The 21,669-nt window shown below is 35.1% G+C and overlaps 3 protein-coding genes and 1 pseudogene across 6 annotated transcripts in view; all 4 read left to right on the plus strand.

Annotated features, from left to right (window-relative positions):
• Positions 1–26: 26 nt before the first annotated feature.
• On the plus strand, positions 27–1,880 carry LOC145959553 (serine protease gd-like). The gene is made up of 3 exons (XM_083078515.1): positions 27–185; positions 352–725; positions 1,205–1,880. Exons 2-3 carry the CDS (start codon positions 381–383, stop codon positions 1,475–1,477), a joined length of 618 nt encoding a protein of 205 aa, XP_082934641.1. The 5' UTR covers positions 27–185; positions 352–380; the 3' UTR covers positions 1,478–1,880.
• A 2,058-nt stretch (positions 1,881–3,938) lies between these two features.
• On the plus strand, positions 3,939–12,311 carry LOC145959547 (serine protease gd-like). Of its 3 annotated transcripts, none has more exons than XM_083078501.1 (7): positions 3,939–5,874; positions 6,155–6,320; positions 6,618–7,058; positions 7,241–7,572; positions 8,036–9,289; positions 9,698–10,210; positions 10,557–12,311. In XM_083078501.1, the coding sequence occupies exons 1-5, from the start codon at positions 5,659–5,661 to the stop codon at positions 8,342–8,344; spliced, it is 1,464 nt and encodes a 487-aa protein (XP_082934627.1). In that variant the 5' UTR covers positions 3,939–5,658; the 3' UTR covers positions 8,345–9,289; positions 9,698–10,210; positions 10,557–12,311. The 3 variants fall into 3 exon arrangements, with proteins under 3 accessions (XP_082934627.1, XP_082934628.1, XP_082934626.1); XM_083078502.1 differs by having other exon boundaries at positions 10,563–12,311; XM_083078500.1 differs by having other exon boundaries at positions 9,698–12,311.
• Positions 12,312–13,671: 1,360 nt separating this feature from the next.
• Positions 13,672–14,618, plus strand: LOC145959554 (uncharacterized). The gene is made up of 2 exons (XM_083078516.1): positions 13,672–14,440; positions 14,541–14,618. Exons 1-2 carry the CDS (start codon positions 14,110–14,112, stop codon positions 14,546–14,548), a joined length of 339 nt encoding a protein of 112 aa, XP_082934642.1. The 5' UTR covers positions 13,672–14,109; the 3' UTR covers positions 14,549–14,618.
• Positions 14,619–17,801: 3,183 nt separating this feature from the next.
• LOC145972079 (serine protease gd-like) overlaps positions 17,802–21,669 on the plus strand; it is a 29,979-nt pseudogene continuing 26,111 nt past the window's right edge. The window contains exon 1 of the transcript XR_014439117.1: positions 17,802–18,071. The product of XR_014439117.1 is annotated as a serine protease gd-like (transcript). The remainder of the gene's footprint in view (positions 18,072–21,669) is intronic.

Here is a 21,669-nt window from a genome sequence, read left to right on the forward strand (position 1 = left end):
AAACATCGCTACGTTTCAGAACTAAGTCGGTCTATTGAAAGTGACGCAATCGAAAGAGGAGTCTGTTCGGAGAGATCAAAGGGATAAGCCTTTGTTATATCACATTTATTTTCCTTTGCCTCAACCGATACCATTACTGACCGGAATTTGGTTTAACGATGAACAATATTGTTCAGGTCCTTATGGTGAGTAAGATTTAAGACAATATCAATACCGTATATATTCGAGACTACAGTTGCCATTTTTCTCCAATCATTTCTAAGGAATTGTCTTCTTCTTCTTTTTTATTGTGAAAAATAACGTTATTGTCGAAAAATGCTTTATTCGCGTTTGTTTTTTCTGTGTTTATAGCGGCACGCTGCCTTAGCCTGGACGCCCAAATGAATATCCCTCCCAATGCAATATTGGTATCTTTGGGACGATATCGACTGTTTAACTGGAATGAAGCGGGATCCCTGAATAGAGAGATTGCGAGCTATACGCTTCATCCTGATTACAATTACCGAAGCATCAGTGGTGATTCCGATTTGGCGATTCTGACATTGAAGACTCCCGTCGAGTTCAGCCCTACGATCAAACCTATTTGTATGTGGTATACCTCGGTCGATCTGCAGAGAGTCGTCAACAAGACAGGATATGTCGCAGGGTGGGGGTTCGGCAACGTTGCATGGAATGAATCTTATGTTTACGAACCCCGAATGGCAAAGGCGCCAATAGTGAGTCAGGTAAAACTGTCTCCCTTTCGACGGATTCCATCATCTTCGTGTCACATCCTCGTAATCTGATTTCTCTTAAATGGAAAAAGAAATATATTCAAAATTACATATTATCAAGATTTAATGTGTGATTAAATCCTTGTTAAATACGAAAAAAAAGAAATTCTTGGAATTTGCACGCGTCAATAATGATATTATTGCGATTCATTATATATCCATAACGGATAGATTTGTCAAAATCATTATATGATTATTATACTTTGAAATTGGAATGACGAATGCGATATCGGCTTTAATGCGCATTCGCTAATCGCGATTAAGGAATTTGTACAAATTTTTGTACACTCTTGAAACACTAATATCTATATACAAATATTAATTCCAAAAAACTATCAAATTGATCGATTTTATAAATTATTGGCGTAGAATATAATTTTGTATAAGTGATAAAATTAAAAACTCTTAGTCTAATTATTGCATAATTGTAGGAGACATGTTTTCGGAGTAACCATGATTTCGTCACCTTGACTTCGAATCGCACTTTTTGCGCTGGTATGCGAGACGGCAGTGGTCCTTGCCAAGGTGATAGTGGAAGCGGACTGATGCTTTATGATCCTTCCACGGGTCGTTATCAACTGCGCGGCATCGTTTCACTATCACTGTACGACTTCAATCGGCAGACTTGCGATCTCACGCAATACATTGTCTACGTTGATGTAGCCAAATATTTTTCCTGGATTTACAAACAGATCTCTATGTAATATACTCTCGTAATCTTACCGCAGATGTGTAAAATGTGCTGCTCGACACATATTTCTGCACAAATTTGTATAGAGTTAGAAAAAAATATAACGTAAGGATTAGTATAGCTAGAAAAAAATATATATATACATATATACATTTCTTTATAAATTTCAATTTCTATAGTTTAGACTTTTAGATTAATCCCTTCTATTGAATGCATTTATCGCGATATTCAATTTAAATATATGTATGCAAAAATAAATGTGTTATTAAATAACGGATCTTTTAAAAAATAAAAATTTAAAATAAATCATATATGACCCAGATATATTATATTTTCTGCTATACATTGTATCATGTAGCTTTATCGAACCATTTATACATATCTTTTTATTACATCTTATTATTAAGTACAAAAATATCACCTAATTCATATAAAATTAATATAAATTACACGACATAATATTCTTTTATATAAGTTATATTTCTAAAATGTTTAAATGTAAAAATATTGTTTAAGAATTTACGCATATAATATTAATATTATGTAAAATATTACAAAATTTAAATTTATAAATTATAAATATGAATTCATGTACATGATTTTTTTACGTAATTTATATATGCGCAAAAGGTTATATATTATTTATTTTGCTAAATTTATTCTGTCGCTCATTAACCAAATGGGCGTATGGACACGTTTGACCTCCTCCCACATATGTCCCTATCTTTTCTGGACAATTTAGAAAAATATTTACATGTGTGTGTGTGTGTGTGTGTGTGTGTGTGAATTTATATGTACACACACACACACACACACACACACACACACACACACACACACATATGAATTCATATACTTTAATAAAAGTTATATTTTTGAACATTTTTGTATTTTGTTATTTCTTTCAGATATTAAATAATACTACAAGTTATGATCAAATCAAAGAGATGAATAACAGAAAAAAATATTAGAATTGCATAAAGCTTGATCGCTTCGTAAAAGATCATTATTCAACTTATCCGCAATCATGAATCTTTATATAGTTCTCGATCGAGAGAGTTCAATTCACACACTCACGCGTTTGTATGTTTTAATAAAAGTTATTTATGATCATGTGTGTGTGCGCGCGCATCTATGTTCTACTAAAATATTTTATACTTTGAATTGTACACCACTCAACAGATTAAAACAACTCAGTACAAAAAATGTAACTTCATTAAAGCATATTAATTCACATATTTGAATTTCTTCTCGCAAAATTATCCAGGTCGTTCGATGATGTCGTGGGATATTACTCGTTTTTGGGTAGAAAATTAACGTTAAAATTAAAAATGACGCGGTTAAAACACACTCTCGGAAACGTTCTTCACGAGTTGCCAACCTTGTTTTCTACGAAGGTATAAATTCATATAATTCAGATTCGCACGCTTTTAAAATAAATAGAAAGCTCTATATTTTTTGTTGCTTGTAGCAAAAAATTACTGATACTTTATATTTCTGTAAAGGAAAAATTAAATTAGAAAAATGATCAATGATTTTGCATTTACAATTAAATATGATTGTGGAATTAAAATATTATCACGATAGTATCGTTCAATTTCCCATGTATATTTTGTGCTGCGTTGATTAGTTGACATCTAAAGACAATTGCGTTATTAAATCACTTATTCATGTCTTCACTATTCTCGTATCTTTCTATAATATATTATATAATATATTGTGTACAAATGTATGTACATCTTAAAATTAAAATGTTTGTAAATTGAATGTATATGGAATAGAAATCTGGAAAATCTCTGATGATTGATTATGATTATCATTTATATAATTTTCTTCTATGTAATTTTTCAGAAAAAGCAAGCAAAATCAAACGTAAAAGAAACAACCGAATTATCTAACAATAAGACATATCCCAACTACTGTAAAACATACGTGAAAATTGCTTAGCAAACATAATAAAAGGACATAAAGAAAAGTGAGTACATACTTCAAAATATTAACTGCAACAAATAATATAAAGCGCGTTTCTTGTCTGGCACGAGAAATGTTTAAGCACAGTACTTTCCTGTTTTATTCTTTCATAAAAGATATTTTAGCGTACTATTCTTTTAATTTTTCCAGAAATAATGAACGTTCGTAAGAAAAGCATGTTCGAGAAATAAACTTGAAAAAAATATCATTGAAAAGATGTACGCATATACGAAAGAAGTAAACAAAAAAAAAGATTTTCAATTGTTACATGTTAATAATTTATCGATTTTGCGCGCTTGTGTAATTAAAAAGATACATGCGTCATGGAATCATAACTCTCTGACTTCGCTTTGATGATAGCCGAAGCACAAATAAAGTTCATAACTCACACATCGATTATTTGCTATTTCTCTTACTATTGCATTCGACCTAAGACTCTTTATATCGCAAGAAAAAACCGAATGATGACCTCACTCATAAATGCCTAGAATCGAGATGTCGCACTACTGTAGCCATCATAGAACGTGTTTTCTGGAAATTGTAAGCGTGTGTTAAGGGCATTTCATGATCAGTTGATGTCTCAACGAAGTTCGATAAAGATCGCCGGATTGAAGCCGCAAGAATTAATACGTAAAAATTAATTGTTGATTCCAAATTCAAAGCAGATACAAACAGTGCTTGCGATATAACGATCGGTGGACATACATGTAGTATAAAATATTTTAAAATAAAAAAAGAATAGAAAATATAAATATAATCATGTAATATCGACAGCAATAGAGTGAAAACGGATTCGCGGAAGTGTTGATCTTTACCTGAATTTCATCAAGCCCGTTCATTAATGAAGCGCATGAACGCGACCTATTATCATCGGTCCGACAATTGCTGAATATTTAAGATGCAAGATGAATATACATCTCGAAACATGACAGGAAAATAATTCACCGTCGTATAAAATTGTCCTATTTTTGAACGATTGGAAACGTGACTTGTATTAAAGAAATTCCGAAATATATGTTCTTATTGCGAAGACTTGGTCAGGATTTGCATATACATTGCGCATAAATCATCTATTTACCTGAAACGAAAAAAACTTGACATTTAGCATATTCTTTGGTAGAGATTGAAATTGGAAATAAATCGTGTCATTAAGATTCCCATTTTTCATATATTCTTAGTTTTAACTTCTCATTTTAGTTTCGTACATATTAAATATATATCTCTCTCATCTGCATTATAAACGCTTCGTATTCTAATTCATTTCGTTCAATCTAGCAGCATTTCTTCCCAAGTAATTTTATTATTAATACAAAAAAAATTTTGTTGATTTGACTAATTATTTATGGATTTATCCAATTGGATGAACAACATAATTTAAAAAAAAAAAACAAATTTTTTAAAGAAATATTCTTATTAAAAAAATAGATTAGAAAAAGCATTTTATGTACACTACATTATTGTTATTGTGCGATCAATTAAAAAAACTGATTTGAATAGAAGTGACTTCTTTATGCCAATTCAACTGTGATTTAAAAAATACAAATAGATAGATTATTGAATTATTAAAATGGTAAAAATATTAAATAGCAAAAATTTCGTTGGTTGAAATATCATTTCATTTTTCAAGAAAGTGGATATCGTTGAACTTTGTATCTCATATCAAATTGTGATTAAATAATTTATTACATCGTATATTCATTATATTAAGGAATAATTCATGGACCATTATGTATATGTATTTTTTTCGAATTAATTGAAATATATTTCACAATTCGAGCTTATCTGCATGTTCTATAACTTTTCATAGTTCATTTGTGATGCGTGGCGTAAACTCACTTCACATTACAATTCGAGAATGTGTTTCTAATTCGATTGACACGGATAGTTATTATGCACATGCGTTAATCGAAGATAATTTTGTTTTATCTATTAAGTGCTGTTATTGAGTAAGCTGAAATTTAAGCATTGAGAAACTCTTTTGATAGCAAAATTATATATTAAATATAATAATGATTATATTGTTTTGATAAATATTTTCACTATCAAAAAGATGCACACATATTGAAAGAAAAATAAAATTGTAGTGAAAAGTTTAATAAAAGATATAGTGAAAAGTTCAATAAAAGTTATAGTGAAAACTTTAATAAAAGTTATTTTGAAATTAAGAACCATTCGTAAAAGTAACTTGCGTCCATTTCGTTGTGTTTGCAATAAGACTTTAGGATGGCTAAGGTTCCTATTTTGATTGTGTTGCTGCCGCAGCTACTTTGCACGCTGTTAGAAGTATCCGGACAACAATCTCCATGTTATGAATACTTCACATATATATTCGATCCTGCGACAAGACAAGTGATGGGTCAGATCCAAATTCCATCCGCGCCAAGAAACGTCGATCTATATTTGAAAGTGACATTAAGCATCGCTGTTGCGTTACCCACGGTAAAGCAAATATTCTACTATTAATAATTGAGAAGAAACATTGTGTTTTCGTCGATATATGAATCATCTTTAATAATTTTTAATAAAAGTTAGTTGTATGACTACAAATAAAACCTGTTCTTTCTAAAATAAAATTTGATTAGCCGAATGCATATATTATTTTACAATTAAAAAATTTTTGTATCATTTTTGTACAATTAATTTTGTACAATTAAAAAAATACAATTCTCTTTGTTTTATGAATCATTGAAGTATTTCATTAAACATCGATACGTTTCAGAACTATGTCGGTCTATTGAAAGTGGTGCAATCGAAGGAGGAGTTTGGTCGGATGGATCAAAGAGATAAGCCTTTGTTGTATCATATTAATTTTCCATTGCTTGAACCGATACCATTACTTACCGGAATATGGTTTAATCATCAACAATATTGTTCAGGTCCTCACGGTGAGTATTATACTGTTTTGAGAAACAACATCAATGCCGAAATATGTTCGAGACTACAGTTGCAATTTCTCTCCATTTTTTTTCCACATCAAGTTTGCAGCATAATCTTGTTTCATATTTTATTGTCCATAATTCAAGCGAGTAAATGTAAAGCTACAGATAGATGTAAAGTTCGTTAAAGGAACTATTTTTATCTTGACTTAAAAAATCTTAGAATAAACATTTTCTTGGATGATTATTTTTTTCACAAAAGATAATACAATTTGTTTTTAACATGTGTGATTCGTATTTCGTTAGCAACGGGACAAGTCGTGACTTCTATTACGCTGGAACACACTTTGTATCGGTCTTCTGTGTTGCCGCACTCACAGAATTCTTATGATTCGCCGCAGCAAAATCTGAACACAAGTTTCCAACCCAATATCTTTTTGTCGACTCCGCAGCCGACAGTTCCAGTTTATACGTCAACGTTACATACACCTCTCACTCAACGTCCGATCGCTTCCTCCGATGAGATCGACAAAAATCCATTTTTAAAGCCACCACCTGTTCAACAAAATTTCGAGTGCGGTATCAGCAGTTCGCCAACCATTTTCAATTCTCTAAGCCTCAATGAAAAGAAGATGGGGTCACGGGGTCAGTGGCCGTGGTTAGTGGAGATCTTTCACCTCAAAACCAAATATTTTAATAAATTTCTATGTGTCGGCTCCATTCTGACTAAAAAACACGTTATAACAGGTGTGTTTGAAGAAATCCATTTATTAGAAATTGTCCATTTATTAGAAATTTACAGAATATTGAAGATCTGAATATTCATTTCTAAGAAATTCGGTCTTCTTCTCATAAGTTACTGTTGAAAAATGCTTTATTCGTGTTTGTCTGTTTTTATTGAAAAATGCTTTATTCGCGTTTGTTTATAGTGGCACACTGCCTTAAGACGTTCACCCAAACCGATGCGTTGAAAGCATATTTCAGAAAATATCTGTTTACCCGGAATGAAACAAGATTAAAATATAGAGAGATTGCATATTTTACGCTCCATCCTGATTACAATTCCTCAAGCAGAAGTGCTGACTCTGATTTGGCGATTCTAACTTTGAAGACTCCCATTGAGTTCAGCCTTACGAGCAAACCTATTTGTTTGTGGTATGGCTCGATCGATCTGCAGAGCGTCGTCAATATAGGATATGTCATATGGAAGGAGCATTCTACCCATGATTCCCGAATGATAGAGGCGCCAATAGTGAGTCAGGTAAAACTGTCTCTCTTTCGATGATTTCCATCTTCGTGTCACATCCTAGCAATCTAATTTCTCTTAAACGAAAAAAGAAATATTTTCAAGATGATATATTAAGATTTCATGTGGGATTACATCATTGTTAAGTACAAAATTTTATAAATTCTCGTAATTCGCGCTTCGATGCTTAACATTACGATTCGTTTTATATTCATAACAGATGGATTTTTGTCAAAATCATTATATGCTTCGAATTGAAATGATGAATGCGATATCGGTTTTAATGCACATTAATTAATCGCGATTAAGGCATATGTGCAAATTTTTGTAAACTCTTGAAACACTGATATCTATATATAAATATTGATTGCAAAAAATTATCAAATTGATCGATTTTATAAATTATTGACGCAGAATAAAATTTTGCATAAATGATAAAATTAAAAACTCCTTGTCTAATTATTGTATAAATTATTAGGAGACATGTCTTCGGAGTCACCCGGATTTCTCCAGCTTGATTTCGAATCGTACTTTTTGCGCTGGTATGCGAGACGGCAGTGGTCCTTGCTTTCGTGGAAGCGCATTAATGTTTTACGATCCTGCCACACAGCGTTATCAATTGCGTGGTATCTTTTCGGGGTCTGTGAGAGATCCAGTGCGTTGTCCTGGCTGGCAATACTTTGTCTTCGTTGACGTAGCCAAATATTTATCCTGGATTTACCAACAGATCTCTACCGAACAACAATATTACCAACAAGACCATATTATACAAGACCGTCCCACGTAGAAAATTATAAACGGCCCAATACTGACAAGTAACACTACTCAAGTGCCATTCGCCGATATTCTTGAAACTTTGCACACACGTAGTACATCGAAAAACATTAAATACGTGTTTTTTTATTTTGGCTAACAAGGCGTTTTAAGGTTAGAAAACGCATTCGAAAGTTTAACACCATTTAGTACAATGCTAACTAACGCTACTCATGAGTGTCATTCTCTTACAGCTTTTACGATATTTCTCTCATAATTTCATTGTCTGCGTGTTTTTGAGATCGCTAATGACGATTTTGACATTAGTTTAACGAGATTCAGAATGGCAAATACAAAATGGTGGATAAAATCGCAGAAGTTTCAAAAACTTTATTTAACGCCACTTGCGAAGTTTATTAGATACATGATTACGATTTTGGCAACAGTTATATCAATCTAGAGATGGCGGATGAAAAATTCAATATGACGCATCCAAATGGCGGAAACTGAAGGCAATGGGAAGGTCTACCCAGCCAGTGAAGGCAAGATAGTGGTACTATACCCGACCAGTGAAGGCAAGATAGTGGTACTACCCGACCAGTGAAGGCAAGATAGTGGTACTATCCGACCAGTGAAGGCAAGATAGTGGTACTATACCCGACCAGTGAAGGCAAGATAGTGGTACTACCCGACCAGTGAAGGCAAGATAGAGATTTGACTCGGCCACTGAAGACAAGGTGCGGCCTTCTCCATATACTTGAATTTTAATTCCCCATATCTTGCTGAAAAGAAAAGGATGGAATTAAAAATATTGCCTTCATTTCACGTATCTTTTGCAGTAGTAGAGGAGAAGCATTATAGTCTGGAGCAAAAAAGTGTTGTATACATAAAGATTCGTTGCACCAAGCGCATTTTATGATGGAAATGTTTGTGCAAAACCTACAGTGTGTACCACAATTCTCGAAGCAGTATTCCACAGGTGTTGCACATTTTTCTGAAGTATACCCGCTTTTCCACCAAGCGTATTTGAATAAATTTACAAATCTCGGTGATGAGAACTGGTTATGAATCAATGACTGAATCTTTAAGATGTTATTCCTCAAATGTAAATTGATGTCGTAGTTATATAGTATGATTAAGTCCGAGAAATGTTTAAGAAAGTTCTTCCATGGTCTGAATGTATACACATCTAATGGCTGGATCATACCAGTTGTCCCTGCGGGAATAGTTAAAATTTTGACTCTTTTACCACGCTTATCTATAACATCGAACTTTTCTTCCGTTTGTCCAGTCCAAGAGTCTAAACATAGAGCCGATGCTTCATTAACATTAGACAAAAAAGCATCGACAAACCATTTTACAGCAAGATCTGATGAAAGTTTGCTAGATTTCGAAGCAAGCACAAGAATATTTTCAGCTTTATAAATATTGTTTCTGACGATCGGACCAAATTTACCTTGTGTCTCTTGTAACACTATTAGCAAAGGTGATTTTAAGACCCCACTTGCAGATATAAAAGGCTGTATAGTGTAGCTGTGAGTCAGTGAATTTATAGATTGAGCCAAGCATTCAACTTTCAAAGTACCTTTAAATGACACTGTACGCCCTGCATGTGATTCTAAATTAAAGCCTGATTGATCAGAATTGAATACATTATCTTCTCCTATAGATAATATTTCTGATCTCACTGTTGCAACGAATTCATTACTCTTCTGTACGAGAGTTTCTTTACTCGTTATCTGGGTTTTCGTAACAAACTTGTTAATCTTTCTAGATACTATTCCATGTCTCACTTTGAAAGTAGGGATCCATTTGGAAGAAGCAGAGAAGAGTTTATTTGATAGTTTAACATCATCCCTTGCTTTCAAAGCCCATCTTTTCAACTCTAAATCATGAACAGGTAGTGATTTTTCCATAGCATTTTTGAATTGATCTAAAACATATGTACTGATACGAAACAATTTCTCATTCCTTGTGCCTCCCTCCGCTACTTGTGCTTCCCACCTGTACAACGTTTTTTTTATCTGGAACCCTCTTAAATCTACTTTTTACCATACTAAAGCTCATGTTACCATTTTTAGCAGATCACCAAAACTTGACCGCTCTGTTTTTATAATCAACGTCTATCTCAACTTTCAGTTTTTTATCATCTTGAACAACACATTCAAAGTCATCTTCAAAATCGTCATCGACTTCAACAGCATCAGGTGTTACGCTGTCATCATTATAACACAATGTTTCGTAAGTTTCAGTGAACACGTTGGAACCAACAGAAGATTTAATGAGATCTTCCAAATAAGCTGCAAATGATCTTTCATCTTCTGTCACAATCGATTCAACATCATACTGCGAATCACTGAAACTATGTGTTAGTAAACGAAGAATATTTTTTGGATTCATAGACATGTTTTGATGAATTTTTTCGAGAAAAACGCAGAGAAAGAATAGTACTTAACGTTATTACAATTAATAACAAATAGTAGACGTGGAAACAGCTGATGAAAACCTATTTGTTGTAAATTGTATTCAAAGAGATACACAATGTAGAAAATATTAAAGCAGTGCTGTGAAAACGGCCGATGAAAAACTAATTGTTATCAATTGTAGTTCGAAAATACGCAATTAAAAAAGATAATACTTCGTGAATATGACTTATTGTAATCAGAAGCCTGTCGTATTGCTCCCTGATTTCAACCTTTAAAAACGATTGATGAAACCTTATTCGTTATGAATGGTATTAGCAAAAGTTGCAATAATGATAATGAAATGCGGTAAAAATATAATTCATTTCGACAATATATGTGTAAATTGTGGTATCGTAAGCATGTTAGACGAAACTTGAACATATAAGTTACCATCGGCCGTTCTGATTACTATATGTCAGATTGTATAATTGGAAACATTAAAAAGACCTAATAATCCTGTCTTCATAAGGTTCAATTTCTTAAAATTTCGTGATTTGCTTATTGTTTCCGTCATTTGAAAGAAAAGTGTTAAGAAGTTTGCCCACCGATATTTGCCCAGTCACATTTTGACATCCTTCGTAAGACTACTATTAAATTTGCCATTTTTCATCAGCCTCTACATTGATATAACTGATGTCAAAATCGTCATTAGCGATCTCAAAAACACGCAGACAATGAAATTATGATAGAGAAATGTCGTAAAAGCTGTAAGAGAATGACACTCATGAGTAGCGTTAGTTAGCATTGTGCTAAATGGTGTTAAACTTTCGAATGCGTTTTCTAACCATAAAACGCCTTGTTGGCCAAAATAAAAAAACACGTGCAAGAATATCGGCGAATGGCACTTGAGTAGTGCTACTTGTGAGCCAATATCGCTGCCAGTCATGCCAGTACCGGCTGCCGGTAGTTACCAACGTAGGACTAATGAAAGTCAAGTACAGGAGTGTAACAATATGCCACGATTTTTTATTATTTTTTTTATGGGACATTATAAACCCGACAATTAACCAACAACGGGACAGCATTGTCTGCCAACGCTTGGCTGCCGATATTAAACCAATATTGGGCCCGTTTCTCAGCATCGACATTTTCCACGTGGGGTTACAATCGTTTCTCAAATCTCGTCTCGAGAATGTATCAGATGAGATACTTATTAAATTGGAATTTCGTATCGTGAAATACGAACGGTTTAATAGTTTCAAATGTTTTGATTAAAGATCAATTGAAACTATTCAATTGAAAAACGGAGTAATTACTCACATGAAATTCATTAGACTTAAAATATTGATTAAAGTAGCGATACGCGCTTGTTTGAGTAACTATTTTAAAAATCATAAGTGAATACAAAAGTGATAGAATGTCATCGACACAGAAAAAGAAAAATTTTATTTTTGTTGAAAAAAGTTTTTAAATTAGAATAAGAATAAGAATAGAAATAAGAATAAGAATAAACAAAAGAAGATTTCAATTTTTAAAGTATTAAAAATTAAAAATTAATTTAAAAGAAATTAAATTTTAAATTTATATATATATATATATATATATATATATATATATATATATATATATATATATATATATATATATATATATCTGCACAAAAGATTATATATTATTTATTTTATAAAATCTAGAAAAATATTTATATGCGTAGGAGTGTGTGTGAATTTATATGCATATACAGGGTGACCCATTTTAACTTAGGCAGCCAAATAACTCGAAAAATAAGCACACTACGAAAAAATGTTTAGAATCAAAATTTTGTCATTTCGAGGGGGACGTACAATGACGTTAAAATGAGCCCCCCCACCCCTCCCCCTGGGCGGTGAGGGGGGGCAAGTTTGAAATCTTAAATGGGAACCCCTATTTTTTATTGCATATTCGGAATCTTTGGCTAAAAACACATACAATTTGTCTGAAACATTTTTCTCGATTCATGATAGATGGCGCTGTAATCGACGAAATTCAATTTCTTCGATTTCTCTTACTGAGAACCCATGCTTACGATTCTGCAATAAATTAACAATAAAAATACCACGTTTTCATTGTTAATACTCGAAATTAGTCTTAAAACAAACTTCTCATTATTTTTTATTACTCATTAATTACTTCTCAAGAAACTGCTTTTAGCGTAACCTGCCCTTTAGGCAACTTGAATGGTCCAAAGTACCGAGACATTTTGGACTTTCCATCTGATGGAGTTCCTCTAAGTATCCCTCCAAAATTTTGTCCATTTAGTGCCAAAGTCACAAGTGTTTATGTATTTTTTTAACATTTGTACTCTGATAAAATTCTGGTAAAATGGCAAATTATACGCCTACAGAAGTAGTCGATATTCTTATAACCTTTGGCGAATGTGGTAGAAATTACAGACTTACTGCCCGTACTTATGCGGAGCGATTCCCAAATCGCCGCCATCCTACTGATCAACAAATTATAAACATTGAAAGGAGATCTCGTAATAATCCACTTCATCGCGAAAGGCGAAGGAATAGACTTCATAATAATAATGACCCTAGATTGCTCGCAGTTTTGGCTATGGTTCATCAAAATCCCCATATTAGTACCCGTCAAATAGAACGAGAACTGGGAATCCCTCAAACTACGGCACATAGATTGTTACGATCAGTCAATTACCATCCGTATCATATTACTCTGGTACAGGAATTAAGTGAGGCCGACTACGTACTCAGAGTACAATTTTGTAGATGGGCTCTTGAGATGTTAGATCAGAATCCAGATTTTTTTAGTAATGTTTGTTTCAGTGATGAAGCAACATTCATCAGCAATGGTAGTCTCAATAGGCATAATTGTCACTATTGGTCACCAGAAAATCCACATTGGTATCGTGAGGTGCTTAATCAACATCGTTGGAGTTTATATGTATGGGTAGGCATTTGCAATGGCCAAGTCATTGGACCTCATTTTTTTGAACGTCCAATTAATAGTCCAATGTATTTAGAATTCCTCGAAAATGATTTGCCAGCATACCTAGAGAATGTTCCCCTTGCAGTTAGACTAAATTTATGGTATCAACAAGATGGTGCTCCTGCTCATTATGCTCGTATTGTACGGATGTTTTTGAATCAAAGGTTCCCAAATCGGTGGATAGGGCGGGGTGGACCAGTTCTGTGGCCTCCGAGATCACCGGATTTGAACCCCCTTGATTTCTTTTTATGGGGATACGTTAAAGATGCAGTGTATAGTAAAGCTCCAACGACAAGATTGAATATGATGGAAAGAATAAGAAGAGCTTGTGAAGCTATAACTCCTTTAATGCTAGAAAATGTACAACGTAACTTTCGCTGTCGATTACTGTTATCCTTAGAAAATAATGGTGCACACTTTGAGCATCTCCTCCATGCGGAGAGAGCTGATAACAATGCAATCTTGCCTTAACTGGTTGGGTCACCACACGACCTTGCCTTCACTGGCTGGGTCACTACTTGACCTTGCCTTAACTGGTTGGGTCACCACACGACCTTGCCTTCACTGGCTGGATCACCACACGACCTTGCCTTCACTGGCTGGGTTACCACACGTTCAAGCACCCCGAATTGTGAGAGGCGAGGGGACTCACGTTAATCAAGCACCCCGAAGGGAACAGAAAACTGCTACGTCCACGACGTTGTTCCTGGGTTACGCTAAAAGCAGTTTCTTGAGAAGTAATTAATGAGTAATAAAAAATAATGAGAAGTTTGTTTTAAGACTAATTTCGAGTATTAACAATGAAAACGTGGTATTTTTATTGTTAATTTATTGCAGAATCGTAAGCATGGGTTCTCAGTAAGAGAAATCGAAGAAATTGAATTTCGTCGATTACAGCGCCATCTATCATGAATCGAGAAAAATGTTTCAGACAAATTGTATGTGTTTTTAGCCAAAGATTCCGAATATGCAATAAAAAATAGGGGTTCCCATTTAAGATTTCAAACTTGCCCCCCCTCACCGCCCAGGGGGAGGGGTGGGGGGGCTCATTTTAACGTCATTGTACGTCCCCCTCGAAATGACAAAATTTTGATTCTAAACATTTTTTCGTAGTGTGCTTATTTTTCGAGTTATTTGGCTGCCTAAGTTAAAATGGGTCACCCTGTATAAACATATATTTTAACAAAAGTCATATCTTTAAATATTTTTGTATTTTGTTATTTCGTTAAGATATTAGAGAATACTGTAAGTGATCAAATAAAAGAGATGAATAAAATAAAAAATATTAGAATTGCCTAAAGCTTGATCGCTTCGTAAAGGATCATGTTCCAATTTATCCTGAATCTTTATATAGAATCTTTATATAGTTCTCGATCGAGATAATTCAATTGACACAATCACGTGTTTGCATGTTTTAATAAAAGTTATTTATGATCGTGTATGCGCGCATCTATGTCCTACTAAAATTTTTTAAACTTTGAATTGAACGCACTCAACAGATTGAAACAACTCTATACGAAAAATGTGGCTTCATTACAACATATTGATCTATATGGTTGGATTTCTTCTCGTAATATCATCCAGGTCGTTCGATGATGCCGTAGGATATTACTCGTTCCTGGAGAGAAAATTAATGTTCAAATTAAAAATGACGACGCAGTTAACAAATCTCGGAAAAATTCTTCACTATTTGCCAATCTTGTCTTTTAAGAAGGTATAAATTCATATAATTCAGATTCGCACGCTTTTAAAATAAATAAAAAGCACTTTATTTTTTGTTGCTTGTAGCAATAATCTATTGATGCTTTATATTTCTGTAAAGCAAAAACTAAAATAGAAAAATGATCAAAGATTTTGCATTTACAATTAAATATGATTGGAATTAAAATATTACCACGATAGTATCGTTCAATTTCCCATGTATATTTCGTGTCGCGTTGATTAGTTGACATCTGAAGACAATAGCATCATTAAATCACTTATTCATATCTTCACTATTATCGTATCTTTCTGTAATATAATATAGAATATACATTGCGTACAAATATATGTATATCTTAACGCAAAATTAAAATGTTTGTAATTTGTTTATGGAATAGAAATCTGGAAAATCTCTGATGATTATTTATAATTATAATTTATATAATGTTCTTGTATGTAATTTTTCAGAACCAGCAAAAGCAAGCAAAATAAAAAAGGAAACAATCGAGTTATCTAAGACATATACCAACTACTCTTAAACATACGTGAAAATTGCTTAGCAAACATAATAAAAGGACATAAAGAAGTAGGTACATACTTCAAAATATTAACTACAATAAATAATATACAGCGTATTTCTTGTTTGGCACGAGAAATGTTCAAGCACAGTATTTTCCTGTTTTATTATTTCATAAAAGAACGTAATATTCTTTTAATTTTTCTAGAAATAAATGCACCTTCGTAAGAAAATCATGTTCGAGAAATAAACTTGAAATAAATCATTGGAAAGATGTACGAGAGGAGGAAACAAAAAGAAAAGATTTTTAATTTTGTTACATGTTAATAATTTGTCGATTTGGTGCACTTACGTAATTAAAAAGATACATGCGTCATTGAAGTGATAACTCTCTGACTTCGCTTTGATGATAGCCGAAGCACAAACGAAATTCATGACTCATCGGACATACATCCGTGTATTCTCCAGTCTTCCTACTTACATCGTGATATTGTACAGGACGAGAAAATGTTATGCTTATTTGCTCATATTGCGTTCATCAGCCTAGTGTTCTTTATATCGCAAGGGAGAACCGAATGATGACCCGACTCATGATCGTCTTGAATCAAGCCGCTTTACTACTATACCATCATAGAACGTGTCTCCGACGCGGAAAATTATTACTTTTAATAATTATTACTTTTCTTAAATTTCTGTTTGCTTTGTTGCTTGAATTTGTTTGTGGGAATGCGTGTTGCTCTGTTCTTTCTTATTCATTTTATTTCAGATCTCTACTGCTTGTGCTTTTGAACATTATAAAGTTGCAAAATTAATAATTATTTGGTTTCGCTTTTCGGAGTCACCGCAGCATATTTATACATTCTTTGCTTATACCATCAAAACGGACGAGTTCGACGATTTTTTGTGTCGTTTTTGACGCACAATCTGCGTTTTGGAGCACAGGTGAGTGAATCTTGGGCCCTTGAACATTTCCAATGCGGTTAAGTAGTTTTCCTTTGCGAAACTCAATTTATATTATAATTTAATTCTATTGTCGTCTCCAAAAATTTTTAACATTGTATGATAGCGATTCGACATTATCACATCGGACATTGTACTGACTGCGTTTTTTGTATATTATTGTATGATTTTTGTCGTTCGGCATTGAAAATGATCCCGAGAGGATCGAAACGTCTGCGCTTTTATTTACTCTGAACTTTGATTTAATATCTTTATGTCCTTTTTTGAAGAATAACATTCGATATGTTATTTTTAGAAAAAAATATGTAATTGTTAATTGTAAATTACATATTTTTTCTTCGAAACAATTATGTGTTTTCTTTATACCAATTGATTCCTCTTATTATTTTGTACGTAAAAGTATTAGGTAAGATAATCAAAAAATTAATATTTTACAAGATATTTTACGGTTTATGTAAAATTAAGAAATGATTTCAAGCCTCATAACTCGGAAAGTACTTAATGAATACTAACTTAATTATAGTGTTTTGGAAAGCTCTCGAGATGAGTTACAAGAATATGTAATAAAAAATAGGGGGTTCCATTTAAAAAAATGCACTTCCGGTTTGAATCGCCTATTTCCGGCCGGAACCAGAAGTTGAAAATATCACCATTCGATAGAGCGCATCCGATTTATAAAGAAAATGTTTTTACTTTTTTGAAATAACCATTTCTCTAGTTTTTAAATGGGTGATACGGGTGGTCTGAAACACCCTGTATATAATGCAAGAGAGTAAACATAAAGCTACAGATACATATATAATTCATTAAAGGAACTCTTTTATTTTTACTTAAAAAATCTTAGAATAAACATTTTCTTGGATGATTATTTTTTTCACAAAAGATAATACAATTTGTTTTTAACATGTGTGATTCGTATTTCGTTAGCAACGGGACAAGTCGTGACTTCTATTAAGCTGGATCACACTTTGTATCGGTCTTCTGTGTGGCCGCACTCACAGAATTCCTATGATTCACCTCAGCAAAATCTGAACACTTTCCAACCCAATACCTTTTTGTCGACCCCGCAGCCGACAGTTCCAGTTTATACGTCAACGTTACATACATACACCTCTCACTCAACGTCCAATCACTTCCTCCGATGAGATCGACAAAAATCCATTTTTAAGGCCACCACCTGTTGAACAAAAGTAGATATGGGTCACTATGGTGCGTCAAAACAAACCCCCACCACTCGGCCCCTGGCGCCGTGGGCGTGACCGGCTGAAGTGGAGGGAGGCGTTCTGATTGGTGGAAACAATACCTCACCTCCCGAAGTCTCGATTTTGATTGGCTTGCACCATAGTGGCCCAGAGTTTGATTGGCTTGCACCATAGTGGCCCAGAGTTTGATTGGCTCGCACCATAGTGGCCCAGAGCTGTGATTGATCGACGCCCCCTATGTCGGGGATTTATCAAATTTTTATTTCCCTTCCTCCACGGTACTAGACTCGAAAAAGCAAACCTCCTCCCACTCCAGCTCTGCCCCACCTGTACAGGGTTCCGAGTCAAATTTACCTAGCCCTTAGTCGCTCTCGCTACGTCTTGGCAGAACGAACCCCCCGCCTACCGACTTTCGGAGGGTAGCCGGCGGTATATGTCTCGAGGAAACAATCCTTACCTCCGTCTCGGGGCCCGCTATGGAATATCGAAACAAGCCCCTCCGCTCGAACGGTTCATGACGCGCTTTATCGGAAAAAGAAAGACAAAGCATCTCAGCAGGAGACAATAATTATTATAATTAGACTACATTGCACTACAGAGATAAAAAGATGAACATGCGAATGATTAACGCGAGGCGGGAGTGTTATAAAGGAAGAAGGGAAAAGCTAAGAGTATTAAACACGAATTAAGATAAAAAATTTTCACATTTATTAATATTTTTCAAAACCAGGCATTTTTTATACAATTTTTGCTTATTATTAATATACAGAAATATATACAAAGAAGAATTATATTTATATTGTTATAAATTTTACATTTTTTCTTATGCTATTTACAATATTTATAATTCTATTTTTTAAAATAAAATCGGAAAATGCGCGACTTTTATTTAAAAAAGGAAAAGACGCACAAGAAATAAGAATATTGTTATACCGCCGCATATCCGTACGGTAGCGAATATCTGCTATTGATAAATCTACGCTTAACTAATACCGGCGCACATATTTTTGTTTCACTTCGCGTAACAATTTCATGAAACGCCGTACGTCGAATCGCATTAAAGCGTAGATTTATCGAAGTTTCGTTATTTTCTTCTTCTTCGTTTTCCTGTGTGTCTTTTTCTCTCGCTAATAGTAGCTTTTTTATAGCATTAAAATTAATTCGTCGCGAGTTCTCGTAATTGAGAGTAATACCCTTAACTTTACAAGTTTCGTGAGTATTACCCTCCGGTGTTCGCACGATGTAGGCGTAAAATTTCGGGCCCCCGGACACGAATGCCTCGATATAGCTACCACGGCCGTAGCTTTCGAGTTCATCCGTCATGTCGCCTAGAAAATTTCCCGTAGGCGGCACGTATTCGTTCGAATCACCGGTGCTTATAAAAATACACGAATCCGTATCGTAATATAATACACGACGATCTAAACGTTTCAGGTACTCGTACAATTTTAAACGCGCTAGTGCAGTCGTATACGCTGCTATTACGACGTTTGTTATCGGCGAGGGAACGAGAGCCTCTTGTCGCAGTCGCCACGAAACATACATTACCTCGTCATTCACGGGTAATATGTCGATTATCTCGTATTCGGCGCTCGTTAATAATGTCGCGAAACGTTGTTGTGTTTTTACGATTTCAGTAGTCGGCAAATTGGATCGCTGGCCGAATTTTCCCCAGAATGAATTTAAGCACAGTTTCACAACCGAGCGTAAACCGGGATTCCGCGCGATGTTTCGTTTATCAAGAACGATACCTTCAGTTTTTTCATATTCCCTCAAGTATCGCTCTTTTGCCTCATCGTCGTTTTCCCCGCATTCGCTCGGCCAACCACTGGCTTCCTGTTTAAGCTGTAAAAACATATTAATATATTCGGCGAACAATCCACCTTGCCGCGACGCACGATCGTATTGGATAACTCTATATTGCCAAATTTCGCTTACCGACGTTACGAGATAACCTTTCTCGACGGCCTTGCGTAATTCGCAGGTTACCCAGGTACCCTCGAATTCACACTCGCTATCATTATGAGTGCACGGTGTCTGAGAAAATGTTTCGCAGCAACTACGACATAACGCGAAGAGTAATTTTCCTCGTACGCGATGCAAAAGTACGGGGTGAAATAAATCACGAGGAGGGAGTACTCTACAGCGTATGAGGCCTTCGAGCAAGTCGAAATTATAATTCGGTGACCTTCCGACTAACGCGCTACATTCATCGCCGACGTAAATTTCCGGATGACCGATCGGAAAAGCGCCCGTCTTCAATACAAACGGGTATAAAGAGCATACGTCGACGTAGCGTATTTTCTCCGTACCTGTGACTTCGTATTGAGTTGCGATATTTCCCGTACGCCCACCGAAAAACGCGTCGCGAGGATCGAGCGGTGGTGTTTCTACCATCGGAGCGAACCATGGTTCGCGAGAAAATCATACATTACGCGATTGTCGCGCATTTCTTGGTTGAAGGCGCACTCCCACTTTTCCGACACTATGTATCCCCGCTGACGAAGGCGCCATGAAACAGCGAGAGTTCGTTCATATCGCGAATTTAATGTATCTCCGCGATCCTCCCCCGACGAAAGCGCTTTATCGCGATTTACAGTGAAACAAGTTGGACATCCATGCCAAAAGCAACCGTGAAATTGCAACACGTGACGCTGCGTCCTTCCCGCAACAGACGTTTCGAAATAACCATCGACGAGCGTACCCTCGATCGTGCGATGTTCCCGCGCGCGCCCCGCGTGATTTATACGACGGTCGAGTTCGCGCTCCATCCATATCAGCCACTGTAAGGCTTTACGCGAATGATTGCTCGCGCATTTGTATCCCCCCGTAGGAATAATGCCTATCGTATCGGCTTGCAAAAAGTTTTTCCGGAAAACCTTCATGCAGGTTGAAGCAATAGTTGTACATTCCTCGAACCTTTTCTAAACGCTACGCACGCTCGTCGAAGAATATCAACATCGTTACGACAATAGCGCACTATCTCGCGTTGGAAGTCGAACACGGTATTTTTTCCCCTCATTTCGCGATCCTGCGATTTCATGCTATCCGGAGAATAATATTGTACATCGGGTAACGGTCCGACGTACGTTTGATTTTCGATAGTATTAAATAAATGCGGAAAAATGCCCTTATCCTCAGTATCCTTTAGCCCGAAAGCCTTAGGTAATTCGGATAAGCGCATCGGCATATAATTAACGCTATCGATGAATTTTGTATGTCCCGCGGTTAAAAGAATAATTTTTGTGCCGTTTAAAATTACTTTCGGTTCAATATCCCTACAATTTTCCACGATATATTTCAAGATAAATTGCGCGTCGAACGCTTTCGCATTATGCGCTATACAAATTATGTGTTTAAAATATTTTACCGGACGCGTAACGAAATCTACAAACTGTTTAACCGGATCGCGTTGAAATACGAACTCTCGCACTCCGCACCAACGACACCACACGGACATGTCATTTTCCCCCATGCATGCTTCGCAAATCTGTTGCGCGATGCATAGCGTCGGAATATTTGTTTTTTTATATTTCCCGTTCCTTCGACCGTCTCGTCCTGTCGCGTTTCGAAATCGTAAAATACG

This window comes from Camponotus vicinus, unplaced genomic scaffold (assembly GCF_025532165.1).
Source record: "Camponotus vicinus isolate PSW18456_S1 unplaced genomic scaffold, iyCamVici1.0 SCAF_1, whole genome shotgun sequence".
NCBI classification, from domain to species: Eukaryota; Metazoa; Arthropoda; class Insecta; order Hymenoptera; family Formicidae; genus Camponotus; species Camponotus vicinus.

Coding starts and splice junctions, on each gene's coding strand:
- LOC145959553 (XM_083078515.1), top strand. CDS start 381: ATGAATATCCCTCCCAATGCAATATTGGTATCTTTGGGACGATATCGA. Junction 726..1,204: donor AGGCGCCAATAGTGAGTCAG/GTAAAACTGTCT, acceptor GCATAATTGTAG/GAGACATGTTTTCGGAGTAA.
- LOC145959547 (XM_083078500.1), top strand. CDS start 5,659: ATGGCTAAGGTTCCTATTTTGATTGTGTTGCTGCCGCAGCTACTTTGC. Junction 5,875..6,154: donor TCGCTGTTGCGTTACCCACG/GTAAAGCAAATA, acceptor GATACGTTTCAG/AACTATGTCGGTCTATTGAA. Junction 7,059..7,240: donor TAAAAAACACGTTATAACAG/GTGTGTTTGAAG, acceptor GTTTGTTTATAG/TGGCACACTGCCTTAAGACG.
- LOC145959554 (XM_083078516.1), top strand. CDS start 14,110: ATGGTGCACACTTTGAGCATCTCCTCCATGCGGAGAGAGCTGATAACA.